The following is a 13,352-nucleotide window of genomic DNA, read 5'->3' on the forward strand; positions in this document are numbered from 1 at the left end:
CTCTTGATTTCAGCACAGGTCATGATCTCAGGATCAGGAGATCGAGCCCCGCGTCGGCTCTGAGCTGAGTGTGGAGTCTGCTTAGGATTCTCGCTGTCCCTCTGTCCCTCCCCTGCTCATGCTCTCTCTAAAAAAAAAGTATATAAAAAAAAGAAATCTTCTCACCCACCCTAAAAATGTCAGGCACGGCTGGTTTTACAGCAAGTTTTACCAAAAATTTTAGAAATGCAAAATTCCAATCTGGTACAAACACTTACAATGAAAATAAAGAGAGAACGCTAACTCATTTTATAAGGTTGGCATAACCTTGATAGAAAAAGACAAGGGCAGCGTGGGAGAGAAAAAACTTAAAAAACCATCTCATTTATGAGCCTGAATGCCAAACTGCTCCCAAATATCAATCAAATCCAGCAATATGTTGAAAAATGGATCACGACAGTTTTATTCCAGGAATGCAAGGACGTTTTACGGGGAGCAACTTCAAGGTCTCTTACCACATTTACAGGTTCAAGTAGAAAAAAACACGTGGCTAGCTCAGACTGCTGTGTGCACTGCTCGGCACATACATTCGGGTGGCTGGATGATGAGGGAGGAAGTGGGTGCGGAAGCTCTGGTGGAAATGACCTGCTGTAAGGTTGGTGATACACGTGCAGAGCCTGAAGGGCCACAAGTCCCAAACCTAACTGCAGAGGTGTCAGTACTGTTAGGCGACCAATCACAGGCACTGGCCACGATATGGGGGAGAAAGGGCTCTTAAAACCCTCAGCTCATTTGGGGAGAGCTATTCGCCCATGGTTGGAATCTGCCACTAAGCTGGGATGAGAGAGGTGGAATTCATCTTCAGAGAATGGCCACCAGGAGGACTCCGCGGAACACACGGACTCTCCCTCCACCAGGAGTCTTAGCTACAACCCACGGAGCTAAATGGCTGATAAGAGATGGAGAAGTGGAGATGGAAAGGTTTTAGGGGGGAAATAGGGGCTATTAGGTAAATCACACAATCACTGAGGGCTGGAGAAAAACTAAGGCCAGGCTCACAGATACGATGCCAAAAAAATGACACAGATCCACACGACCATGTGGGTAAGTCAAAGGAGTACTTAGAGGAAAATTTGTAGCCATAAATATGTTGGAAAACAAGACTGAAATGAAGCATGCAGCTCAGTACGGCAGAAATGAGCAAATAAACCCAAAGAAACGGAAGGAAATGGCCAACAATGTAGGCAGACATCTTGCAAAGTTAGTCAAAGAAAATAAAATACACAGAATACAGGCCAAATGTTTTTTGGTTTTATCTGCTCTCACCCGTCATCCCCTTATTCTGGTAAAAGAATCGCTTTATTCTCCGGGAAGCACGTGTTGTACGTACGGATCAGGCTTGGCTCATCTTGCCTCTCACCCCATCCTCCCTGTTCAGCCCGCAGCGCTTGCTCAGGAGAGGGCCAGTGACCCAAGACGACCAAATGGTCTTCCGTGACATACACAGACGCTAACGAAGAAAGTGTTTGCACATAAGCACTGAGTGCAACTGGAGCTTCCTGCAGAAAACAACGGTAGGGAGACAGAGACTGGCCCACCTAGCAAAGCGGAGATAATCCAAGAAACAAATGAGAGGGAGCCCTGACAAAGTCATGCTGGCTCTGGATCAGCTCTGCCTTAGAGCTGTTCTCTTAGACTTTTGGTCAATGAGCCCTAGTTTGCTTCTACTAGTTGGGAGTTAGGTTTTGTCACCTACAAGTAAGAAATTCCCAAGTAATACAAATACTGTGCATACCCTTTTGCCTGAAAAAGCTTAAATGCACATGAACTACGACTAAAAAAAATACAAATTGCCAAAATGGACTCAAGGATGGAGAACCTGAATAGACAAAAGGCCACGGAATTAAAAGGCAGGCAAATATCTACCGTTTAAAAAGGAACCAAACACAGATGGTTTTATAAATAAAGCCTACCAAACTTTGCAGCAACAAGTAACTCCTGTTCTACAAAGTATTCAAGAACAAAGAAAAAGATCAAATGTCTCCAAGTCCATTCTACAAGGCTAGCATAAGGCCGTTACCAACTCGGGACAGGGAGATCAATAAAATAAGAAGGGAAATTGTCCCCGAAGTAAATATAAAAATGCTAAAAGAAACAAACAAACACTCTAAAACTCAGCGGGGCTTATATGAAATTGCAAGGATGGCTCAACACAAGGGAGCCTATTCATGCGAAGCAGCACGATGACAGAACGAAGTCTTTTGGTTATCTCAATAGGCGGTGAAATCCATCATTATTGAACAAAGGGGAAAAGCCTCAGTAAGCTAGGAACAGAAGGAAACATTTTTAGCCTAAGGAAGGTTATCTACCAGACACCTAAAGCAAGAATTGTGTTACCTGACTCATGAGAACAGTTCCCACAGGGAGAAAAATGAGGGTGCCACCCAACATTATACTGGAGGCCTTGGTCTCTGTGACCCCCTAACAGAAACAAGCGTAAAGGATAAAGCTGCCACCAGTAGGACATGATTGGACTGCCCAGAAAGCCAAGAGAATCAACTGAAAAACTATCAGCACAAAAGAATTCCGTTAGAGAGCTCCTGGGTGGCTCAGCCAGTTTAAGTGTCTGCCTTTGGCTCAGGTCATGATCCCAGGGTCCTGGGATGGAGCCCCGCATTGGGCTCCCTGCTCAGTGGGGAGTCTGCTTTCCCTCTGCCCCTCCCCCTGCTTGTGCTCTCTCGCTCTGTCAAATAAATAAAATCTTAAAAAGAAATTCGATTAGATCGACTAGGTGAACAAAGACAGCTTTCCTAAATGCCAGTGACTGAGATGTAATTTCAAAAGATCCCATTCATAACAACAAAGAACTCTAAAATTCCTGGTACTAAATTGAACCAGAAATATGAAAGACCCGTATGAAAACCACCCTACAAAAGCATGTACACACTCCGTTTCTGGAGAGGAAAATTGAAAACTGTGAAGATAGCATTTTTCTCCACATCAAGCTATGAGATTTAAAACCCTGCCAATGAAAATCTCAACAGGATTTTTAAATGGGAACGGACAAGTTCCTTCTAGAGTTCTTGTGTAAGAAAAAGTATGAAATTTTCAAGGAATAGTGGGGCAGGGTGAGAGCTACGAAATTACCAGTCGTGCCATAAAACATGGTATGTGCACACGCATCAACAGAACAGATCAGACACTCCAAAAAGAGAACCATATGTATGCAGGAATTAAGTTTATTTTAAAAAGGTATTTAAATATGTAAAGAATAACCCATTCAGTAGATGGTATAGAGACAAATGACTACCCCTTTAGAAAAAAAAAGTTGCCTCCCATAAAAAATAAATTTCAGACAAGTTAGATATACACACACATACATATCCTTAACTCATCTGAAGTTTATTTTTTGTATATATACACATACACACAAATACAGAGACATGTATATATTTAAAGCTATACGAAGTAATATAAGGGAAAGTGAACAAGGAGCAGACAAACGAAGCACTAGCTGGAGAGGACGTGCGATCAGCGACAGGTCTTTCAGATTGTGTTTTAGATGGGAGATTCCATAGCACCTCTGACGCTAACATATCCAAGTAGAGAGGATGGCAAAAAACAAAACTCACATAAACTCCTTAAGTGAGAGGACAGACAAGCTCCGAAGCACAAGAGAAAAGGTTGAAGTCCCACTGGATTATGTGGGGAAGTTAAAGACAGGACAACCCATGAGCACATTTGTAGGGTTGGTAGTGAGGAGGTGACAGTTCCCTCCAATGGCTATTATTTCTTAATGAAGTATGTGGTGAACACCTAAAAGGGGGAGGGGAATTGGTAGACAACATACAAGTTTTGAAACACGACATCCCAAAGATCTGCTCGGCAGTGCTGAGTGTCTACCTGAGGTCTGGAGTTATGAATTGAAGGTACGAGTTAGGTCGGCTGTTTTCTCTAGCGGAGACCTGAGCACAGGCACAGAAGCGAGCGGCGGGGCTGGCCAGGGTTAGGTCCTACCAGATGCACACAGGGGAGGGACACAAGGGAGTGGAGGCGATGGATGCAATCGATGTTTCACAAGGAGGGAAGTGAAGATAGGACAATAATGGGAAGGATGTGGGGGGGGGTTATGGATGAAGATACAGAGGAGGTGGTTGAGGAAGGAAGCGAGAAAGCCAGGAGGTGGTGATTGTACGGATATGTGAATTCAAGAGGGGCTGCAATTCCTATCAATGGCAGGGGTGCAGGGAGTGACCAACGAGGTAGGCAGCAGGCCTGGAACGGAAGACAGGGAACTAGGGGGGCACGGTGTTGAAAAGGCCCATCCATGGGATGGAGAAAATGGCGGCAGAGGCAAAAGTGGAAGACTGTAAACCAGGAGATAAACTGTTCACTGTCTGAACAGTGATTAGGAGATCAATGACAAAAATGAAGAGAGTATATAACCAGAGGTAAAAGCTTCAAAGAAGTGGGATGACGTGGTCTGTAGGAGAGCTGAGGAGTAAAGGTCTGAGGAGCCACAAAGAGGCCACCGAGCACAGCATGTACACACAGTATGGAGGTGGGCACTCCTGCAATCACGGTGACTAAAAAGCCAGGAAAAGCAGCTTACGAGGCATGATGAAATTTGTCCTGAGTGTTTCTGAGAGGCAGGGGGCACTAGGTCCTAGAGCCTGAAGGCCTGAGTCAATATTAATTGCAAGCAGGCAATACGGAGGGTCTGCTCCCAGTTATTATTAAATACATGCAAGAAGGCACAGCACAGGGCCTGGTGAGTGCCCAATGAGAGAGAGAATCTAGGAAAGGTTCCAGCCATTCCCATTTCCTGCTCATTTAGGACCTGCACCTGAGCGACCCAGTTTTTAACTCCACCACAAGTCCCTCCTCCCTCCAGAGAGCCACTCAGACACCAGCACAAATCATCACCCGCCAGGGGTTTAATTCTCCTTGAGCAGAAGGTCAGTTCAGAGAGGGGCCCTGCCTTGTCCCCCATCCCGGGGGGAAGAGCTACAGAGCACCCTGAGAATGTCCAAACTCAGAGGAGCCAAGAACTAGTCTCTGAGCAAGAGAAGTGGGTCCAGGGACTCAGGCTGCCTCCTCTTCTTCGCTTTCCTCCTCACTCTCGTGATACTGTCTGCGGTTGGTGTTAACAAAGAGGTCAGAATCATCTTCAGAGCTGGACTCTTCTCCTGAGGACTGTGGCTCCGCCGGGAGTTCTGGCTGAGTCTGTCTGCATGGAGGAAAAGGGACAGGGTTAACCCAATGCCTTCTGGGAAAACTAGATCTGCAATCAAGGAGCCCCACTAAAAGGAGGACCACATGGCCAAAAAACTCTCTAAAGACTACCTCCCACCCCACCTCAAAAGTTTGCTAAAATCATTGGCTTTAATAATAAGGAAGTCTACAACCACCAACTAACGCTCAGTGGACTCACACCACATACCAAGTATTATGCTAAGCAATTTTACAAGCATTAACTCCTTTAATTCCCACAAAGCTCCCACTTTATAGAGAGGAAATCCAGGCTTAAGAAATCAAGTAACCTGTTTGAAATCATTCACTTACAAGTGGCAATGCCATGATCTTAACCTGATTTTCAAGCCATACTCCTAACCACATATTTAGGAGCGTCCACCAAGGATGCTACATAGAAAGAAAGAAGGTCTCTACGTCCCCCTCAAGGCACCAAGGCCTGAACCCCTATTTTTTGTCCTAAAGCTTGTTTCTCACCTGTTCCTATTGTTGTTCTGTTTCTCGGCCATTTCTGAGAACGCTTCAGGCCTGTGCCAAGAGAAAAGCCAGGGTCAGAAAGGACAGAAAACTTGATCAGCAAAAAAGCTGTTTCGAGCTGTCCCTGCCTGGGATGCCATGATCTTCCCTCCTCTGATTTCACAGCTAGGAAGTCAGTGTCCCCAGAAAGGAGGCAGCCAATGACCAAGGGGACTACCCTACCAGAGCCCTTCCTTCTGCAGAGAGCGCACATGGTCTTTGCAGAGCACAAAGGAGATCTCAGCCTTCACTTTTTCTCCCTCTTCAATAGGGTCAACAATGAGGAAGTCCCCTGCAGGTGAGAGAGAAGAAAAAAAACAATAGAGCCTGCTTGTAGAGGGGAAAGCCAAGCTCACAGGAAACAGTTGTTCCGTAGAGGGCTACCTCTCTCACCTCTCTTGATCCAGATGTTCTTACGGTATTTGGAGGGCATGCTCACCAGGAAGCGCTGCCCCTGGGCTGTCTCCACCTCATGCAGATTGTTCCCTGGGGTCCTGAGTACCTGGTCCAAGAGAGACCAAGAACTAGTCAGCCTCTCCAGTCAGCTCAGATACCCAGTAAGCTATGCCGCATCCTACCCCCATTCTAGGGGCCCAAGGGAAGTAGAGGGATGGGGAGGCAGAGCAGCTTGTGCCCAATGCCACTCACCCTCACGATCTGCTGCTGGTCAGAGGGCACCATGTGCTCCCCCAGCACCTCCTTCACCACATGCTTCCTCTTGGTGGCCTGAGACATGCTGGGTCCTATCCCAGGGGGGTGAGGGATGCAGAGACTATCAGCTCCTCCTCCTGAGTTTCTTGGATGGCCAGTTCAGAACCCAGGACTGTTCTGAAGATGGAGAGAGACCTTTTACTGAGGACTGACTGTGTCCTGGTTAAGAACGTGAGCTCTAAGGGGCGCCTGGGTGGCTCAGTCGTTAAGCGTCTGCCTTCGGCTCAGGGCGTGATCCCAGAGTCCTGGGATCGAGCCCCACATCGAGTTTTCTCAAAGACTTCAGCCCCACTGCTCTGCTGGGAAGCCTGCTTCTTCCTCTCCCACTCCCCCCTGCTTGTGTTCCCTCTCTCACTGGCTGGCTCTCTGTCAAATAAATAAATAAAAATCTTTGAAAAAAAAAAAAAAAGAACATGAGCTCTAAAACCTAATTACTAGTATTCAAATCCTATATTGGCTATTTCCCAGCTGTTCAACTTCTCTAGCTTCAGAGAAAAATAGTAGCTAACTCCGATCACTATTAGAATAAAATAATGCAAACTAAGCACTTAGTACACATAAAACACACATAAAAACAACTCATGTTAGGGGCATCCGGGGGCTCAGTCGGTGAAGCATCTGCCTTGCGCTCAGGTCATGATCCCAGGGTCCCGGGATGGCGCCCCACATGGGGCTCCCTGCTCAGTGGGGAGCCTGCGTCTCCTTCTCCCTCTGCCCCTCCCACTGCTTGTGCCCACGCTCTCTCAAATAAATAAAATATTTTAAAAAACCCTCATGTTATAAGTACTGGCATAATCACAGAAACCAAATACACGTTCTACAGAAATCATTCTGGCAGCCGCTCGGGAAGGAGTGTGAGGGCAGCTGTATCTTCCTCAACACATCTGCACATCCTACGCGTGGCACATCACACACCACAGATGCTCAGTTTTTCAACACACGACAGTCAGAAGCCAGTGAGGAGATGCGCGATGGTCCAAGCCAAGAACGATTTAATAAAAGGTCGGGTAAGCCGGCTTGGTCTGCGGCATCGGCTAGATTTCTGACGTGGGTACTGAGAAGACAAGGACTGCTACCCCCGAGGCTGATGGTTTCCAAAAGCAAGCTCCGAAGTGTCACCTCTAGCTGTCGTCCCCTGCCGTCCTCCCTCCCTACGCTGGAGAAAAGGCGCTCAGAGAGAGACCCACACTTACTCTCTGGCGCTCGTCTCCCACAGGCGCTGCCCGAACGACCTCGCTCTCCAGGCTGGACGCTGGGAGCGGCTCGCCCACGACTCACTTCGCAGCTGAATCAACGAGGGCACAGAAAAGGGGCCTGCCAGCGGTCACGACACTGGCGTGCACATAGACTCAAGTCCCCCGCGCCTCCGACTCCTACCCGACTCCTCCAAGCCCGGTGACGACGCGGACCACGCGAGCCTTCCTGGGTCGGACCCTTCCGAGCACCGTACTTCCGGTGCTATCTCGGAAGCCTATCGGCCACCTTCCCCCGCCTTGTCCGACCCTCTAACTCTTACCCCCGCCGGATCCGCCGAGGCTAAGCTCTTGAGTTCCCGATGCCGCGCACCGGAGAATGGAGTTTTCTCAAAGACTTCAGCTCTCTGAGACCGGGCATGCTGCCCGAAAAGCGAGACCATATAAGGTAGCCGGGCTTCCTGCGAGGCAACCCGAGAGCAGTGCCTACTAAGGGCGCCGATGAGGTCGGGAGCCCCTCATCTCTATGGCTCTCTGCGGCTAGAAGTGCCCAATTCGGAATTTTTTTCAAGGCGGCTCCTGAGGCGACCCGGAAGCGGAAGCGGAAGAAAGTTCTAGTGGGTTGAGGTATCGGTGGGAGCAGCCGGGTGGCGGGAGGAGCCGTTACAGGAGCCAGAGCTGCTGGTGAGCGCTGGCCGCGAAGCAGGGCCCGAGCTGGAGGCGGGAGGGGTCGCGGGGGAGAGGGGAGGAGAGCGGCCTTGCCGCTGTGGCTGGCCAGAGGATGCACCCTCGGAGAGGGCCCGGGCCGCCGTGCGGGGAGAGAGCGGGGCGGGGCGCGGCGGCGCGTGGACGGGGCGGGGCCTGCGGGCGGAGGGGGCGGGGCCTGCGGGCGGAGCCGGCGGGTGGGGCGGGGCCGAGCCGGGGCGGGAGCCAGAGCCGGGACCCCGCGGGGCTGAAGGAGCAGGTGCGCGCGTTCCGGCCCGCGCTCTAGCCCTCTGAGTGGTGCGTGCAGGCGACTGGAGCCGAGAGACCCTTCATTTGCTTTTCAGGCCGGGGAGCCGCTCCAGGCGGTCTCGGTGCCTCCTTAGCCCACCAAGGTCACAGAGGGAGTGACCGCTTCAGGGAGGGCCCAGGCTACCGAGCCTGGGAATCTTCCCACTGCCCCGCCTGCGCCGCCTGTGAGGGCAGGCTAGTTTTTCCTCTGGGGCAGCACGAAAACCCAGTTCCCGCAGAGAGCCATTCGTTTGCGGAGCGGGGAAAAGGCTCTTCTTGGACCTCAGTTCTCACATCCGTAAACCGAGGGGAATTGAGTTGGCCGCCGTCATGGCTGGTTTCTGTTTCTCCTAACATAACATTGCACCGGGCCCTTGGGAGTTCCCGGTTTTCAGCCCTAACTACCTTTTCTTGGGATTCCCAGATTAAGCTGATCAAGATGACAACCTCCCAAAAGCACCGGGACTTCGTGGCAGAGCCCATGGGGGAAAAGCCAGTGGGGAGCCTGGCCGGGATTGGTGAAGTCTTGGGCAAGAAGCTGGAGGAAAGGGGCTTTGACAAGGTGTGGGGGGGCTGCATGCACCTGGGAAGGGCTGGGGGTGGCGGACCACCGTATTTCCTGGCACTTTGGGGGTGAGGAGAGTGAGAGTAGCTGTTGGGGGTGGCCAGTGGTGTGTAATCTGAAGAGACAGCCACAGGCTGCTCTGCTTCCTAGGCTCATGTGCTCTGAATGCCACAGAAGTGGCCTCCTTGTTCTTTCTCGGCCCCACAGAGCACTTAGCAGCATGCCCTTTACTTTGCCTGTTTTGCAGGCCTATGTGGTCCTTGGCCAGTTTCTGGTGCTAAAGAAAGATGAAGATCTCTTCCGGGAATGGCTGAAGGACACATGTGGTGCCAATGCCAAGCAGTCCCGGGACTGCTTCGGGTGCCTTCGAGAGTGGTGCGACGCCTTCTTGTGAGGCTCTCTTGGGGAGCCCCCAGTCCCTAGCCCCAGCATTGAGTCTCCAGAGTTTGCAGCCACGTGGGGACTCCTCCCCTGTCCTCTACAAAGGAAGAGATTGCTGTTGTCGTACTCACTTACGTACTTCCAGGTCTTTTGGGGGTTCTTTTCCCTCACCATTTCAACTTTTTTGAAATTCTCGCTCTTGCATGCATCTCCCTTCTCCTTCCCCTGGCAGTTTCATGTCAACAATTACCAGCTTTTCCGAGTGGATTCCTGGCCCTTCCCTCAACCCCACCCCCACTGGTCTGTTTTATGCTATTTGGCTCCTTTTTTGGCAGAATAGTCACTGTCCTTGTAAAGTTTTTTAAATCAATAAAGTCAGTGGCCTTCGTGACTGGGCTTCATGCGTTGAAAAGCAGGTGGGCTGGGACTTCCTCAGGGACTGACCAGGTCTGCGGTACTCCTTATCAGTGCAGATCGAAACTGGCAGCTTCCTTCCCACTCTGGAGGGCAGCCACCCTGGCCATGTGGGCCTCAGGCAGGTGCCTTGGAGTGTCCCTTAGTAATCTGGCAGAGAGTGTGGGTTGATCCCTTCCTGGGATCTGGGTGGGCTGTGATGTTCCAGATGTCAGCCGAGTCAACAGCTGGGCTAGGCAGCACCTGGTGGAAAAGTCAGTGGGAGTCAGATACCAGGAAGAGGGTGGATCAAATGTGGGTTAGAGTTCACCTGACAATTGTCATGTGCTCTCCTGGCCTCCTGGAGGAGTGGCCAGGGCTCTTGTCGTCTGTCTGGCTCTCTTAGGGAGGCAGAAAGAACATGAACATACACTTTTGTTGGGTACATTTTTGTCCTTGTCTTTGTTGAACACTCAGTATGAACCAGGCCCATGGCTAAGATCTTTGCAAACATTTTTTTCTCCCACAGTAAGAAGTAATTGTTTTCTCTTTTATAGGTGAGGAAACCAGAGGCTCAGATAGACTGAGTAATTTGTGGATTTACTGCTAGGAAGGAACCAGATTGGTTCTCAAATGTAACTCAAAACCCATGTACCTTAGGGCCCTTTGTTCCTGGGTCATGTCACTTGGCCTCTCTGAGCCTCTGTTTCCCCACTTGGAAAATGAGGTTGTAAGGATCAGATGAAATGCTAGCTGTATAGCACCCAGCCCTGCTTGGATTTCATTCCCAGCCCTGCGTGGAGCATCGTCCAGGAACTACTTGCTTACAGAATTTTCCTCAGAGGGCTTACAGCCCGGCGAGGAGAGAATGACAGCTATTAAATGCAAAAATGAGAAACCATGAGAAGGTTCTCGTGTTCTCGGGTAGGGCAAAATTAAGAAGTTGATAAATTCGACTCCACTCAGAAATTTGTCTAAAGATACCACGAAGAGGATGGCGGTGCTAACCCAGGGAGGGAAAGGATATTTGCAGCACACATAAGCAACACGGGCCTGCGTCCAGAGAAGGTGACTATAACGAACACAAAGCAGCCAACACAACAGAGAAAGAGTAAAAGACCTGTGAGGCAGCCACGAGAGGAGTGCCCAGATAGTGAATAAGCTTGTGGAAAGGTAGTTAGTCACAGCAGTAATCGGGAACGCAAATGAGATGCCATTGTACACTCACTGGCAAAAATTCTGAAGTCAATACTAAGTGCCGATGAGGGAACGGAGCAACAGTTTCTGACATCCAGCTGGTGGGAGTGTCAATTGGCCTGAACCCTTGGGAAAACAGTTGGGCGTTTTCTAGTAAAGCTGAAGATAAGACCCGTCCTGTGACCCAGCAGTTCCATTCCTGGGGCTGTTGTAAGGACACCCGCAGACCTTGCACCTGAATGCGTGTTCACACGGCTTTGTTTCTAACAACCCCCAGGGGCTGTCCATACTAGTGAAAACGAACAAATGACAGGTGAATTCCAATGCTCAGCAAACAACAAAATGTCAAATAGTGTGATTCCATTCACGTAAAGTTAAGTGGATTCTTGCTCAGTAGTCTCTGTATCAGTGGTAAAACTAGAAAAAGCAAGGAAATGCTTATTGCAAAAATCATTAGTGGAAAGAAGTGGTAGTAGTGACCTTTGTGGGAAGGAGGCAGGTGTGAGGAGTGGAGGGCTTGGGGGTGAGGGCGACAGTTTCCACGTCTTTTGTGGTAATACAGGCATTGACTAATTATCTATTAAACAGATAGGTTCTGTGTGCTTTTCTGAATATTAGCTACATCTCTGAATAGTAGAAGGATAAAAAGGAAACCAAAAGTAAAGCCCCAGGAATAAAGCAATTATGTGATTAGTTGGAGATCATGATGGTTATAGTAGGAGTGAGGGTTCAGTGCAGGGCCGGGTCTGGAAAGTGAGCAGCTGCCCCGGAAGGGTGCCAGGTGGCCAGAGCAGCACCCGGCTTGTGTTACAGGCCACATCTGGGAGGGTGCCGGCCTAACTCCCAGACTGAGCTGGTAATTCACACTGTCCCTGGAGTTCAGCCTATGTTTCTAATGCTTCCCCAGATGGGTTCAGGGTCACCTCAGAGTCCCCTCAGCCTTGACCCTTTGTGTTGTGATGCTGTCGCACAGGCCTGGTGTGCTTAGGCAGGAGCCTGGCAGGGCCATGGCCTTCCCCTACCGAAGTCCTGATACTGCCAGATTGTTGCTGATGCTCTGGGAGGTCCTGGAGACTCCCTCCGCCTCCACAACACCTTCCCCGTGGCTCCTGCCTTGCTGGTTGTCAGGTTTTGCCTCTCACGGTGTTGGCACTGGGACCCACCCAGCAGAGACCTGTGGGACATGCTGCAGTTCTGCTTCCGCCCCAGGGCTCTCCCTGCCTCGCCCACAGGCTTTGTCTCTGAAGGGGCTGGAGCCTGCTTTCTCACCCCTCGCTTGGCGCTCAGGCAGTGTCTGTGACGCGTTAGTAGGTTGAAACCCTTTATCTGGGCCCTTTAGTGCATCCCACACAAGTTCCTGGTTCAGTCCTAGAGCAGCAGGAGACAAAGGGCATCTAGAATGTACCTTACGACAGTGTGGCTTCAGAGATCCAGCCCCAACTTAGCCTGCAGGACAAAGGGACCAAGGCCCGGAATGTTGGAAAAAGTAGACCTGAGTGGGGACTGGTAGGTTATTTAAATGTCAGCCCAAGGGGCGCCGGGTGGTGCAGTGAGTTAAACTTCTAACTTGGTTTCAGCTCAGGTCATGGTCTCAGGGTCGTGAGATCGAGCCCCACATCGCGCCCCACGTCACGCCCTGTGCTTCGTGCAGAGTCTGCTTAAGACTCTTTTTCCCTCTCCCTCTGCCCCTCCCCCCCCAAAATAAATAAATCTTTAAAAAATGAAAATGCCAGCCCCCAAACTGCTCAAGAGGTTGTGCCTGGCCAGGGGGCGTGGAAGTCAGCAAATATCGACCAGTGTTCCTTCCCTGCTGGACCCCGCCAGAACTTGACCCCCTCAGCCAGTCTAGTCATGAGTGCTCAGATCGGGCCCAGAGCTTGGAGGGAACCCAACTCCCATGCTCTGGAGTCCTGAATGGGTCCCACTGTCCCTGGTGGAAAGTAAGGAGAAGCTACAGGACAGATCCAAGCCCAAGACACACCTCCCCACTCTGCCCCAGTAGCCGCCCAGGTGGTGTGAAAGGCTGAGAGTCTGTGACTATCAACCTCCTTCCCTGTTGCCGCCTCCCTGCAGGGACCCAGGGCTCTTTCTGCTGTCACTCCTGGTTGACTGATTACAGCCTGAAGGAGCCAACAGACCTGGTTCTATCTCAGTTCCTCCTTGACTTGCTG

The 13,352-nt window shown here is 50.4% G+C and overlaps 2 protein-coding genes across 5 annotated transcripts; one reads left to right on the plus strand and one right to left on the minus strand.

Annotated features, from left to right (window-relative positions):
* Window positions 1-3,200: 3,200 nt before the first annotated feature.
* On the minus strand, window positions 3,201-8,111 carry EIF1AD (eukaryotic translation initiation factor 1A domain containing). Of its 2 annotated transcripts, none has more exons than XM_045775809.2 (6): window positions 7,976-8,111; window positions 6,397-6,576; window positions 6,142-6,250; window positions 5,932-6,040; window positions 5,710-5,760; window positions 3,201-5,209 (listed from the first exon to the last, which is right to left on the minus strand). In XM_045775809.2, exons 2-6 carry the CDS (start codon window positions 6,481-6,483, stop codon window positions 5,065-5,067), a joined length of 501 nt encoding a protein of 166 aa, XP_045631765.1. In that variant the 5' UTR covers window positions 6,484-6,576; window positions 7,976-8,111; the 3' UTR covers window positions 3,201-5,064. The 2 variants fall into 2 exon arrangements, with proteins under 2 accessions (XP_045631765.1, XP_045631764.1); XM_045775808.2 differs by lacking the exon at window positions 7,976-8,111 and adding an exon at window positions 7,653-7,961.
* Window positions 8,112-8,205: 94 nt separating this feature from the next.
* Window positions 8,206-9,982, plus strand: BANF1 (barrier to autointegration nuclear assembly factor 1). 3 transcript variants are annotated; one of them, XM_045775813.2, is made up of 3 exons: window positions 8,206-8,336; window positions 9,070-9,207; window positions 9,458-9,982. In XM_045775813.2, the coding sequence occupies exons 2-3, from the start codon at window positions 9,085-9,087 to the stop codon at window positions 9,602-9,604; spliced, it is 270 nt and encodes an 89-aa protein (XP_045631769.1). In that variant the 5' UTR covers window positions 8,206-8,336; window positions 9,070-9,084; the 3' UTR covers window positions 9,605-9,982. The 3 variants fall into 3 exon arrangements, with proteins under 3 accessions (XP_045631769.1, XP_087711170.1, XP_045631768.1); XM_087855044.1 differs by lacking the exon at window positions 8,206-8,336 and adding an exon at window positions 8,556-8,654; XM_045775812.1 differs by lacking the exon at window positions 8,206-8,336 and adding an exon at window positions 8,585-8,616.
* The last annotated feature ends 3,370 nt before the right edge of the window (window positions 9,983-13,352 follow it).

This window comes from Ursus americanus, chromosome 24 (assembly GCF_024610735.1).
Source record: "Ursus americanus isolate L20-20 chromosome 24, mUrsAme1.1.p, whole genome shotgun sequence".
Lineage (NCBI taxonomy): Eukaryota > Metazoa > Chordata > Mammalia > Carnivora > Ursidae > Ursus > Ursus americanus.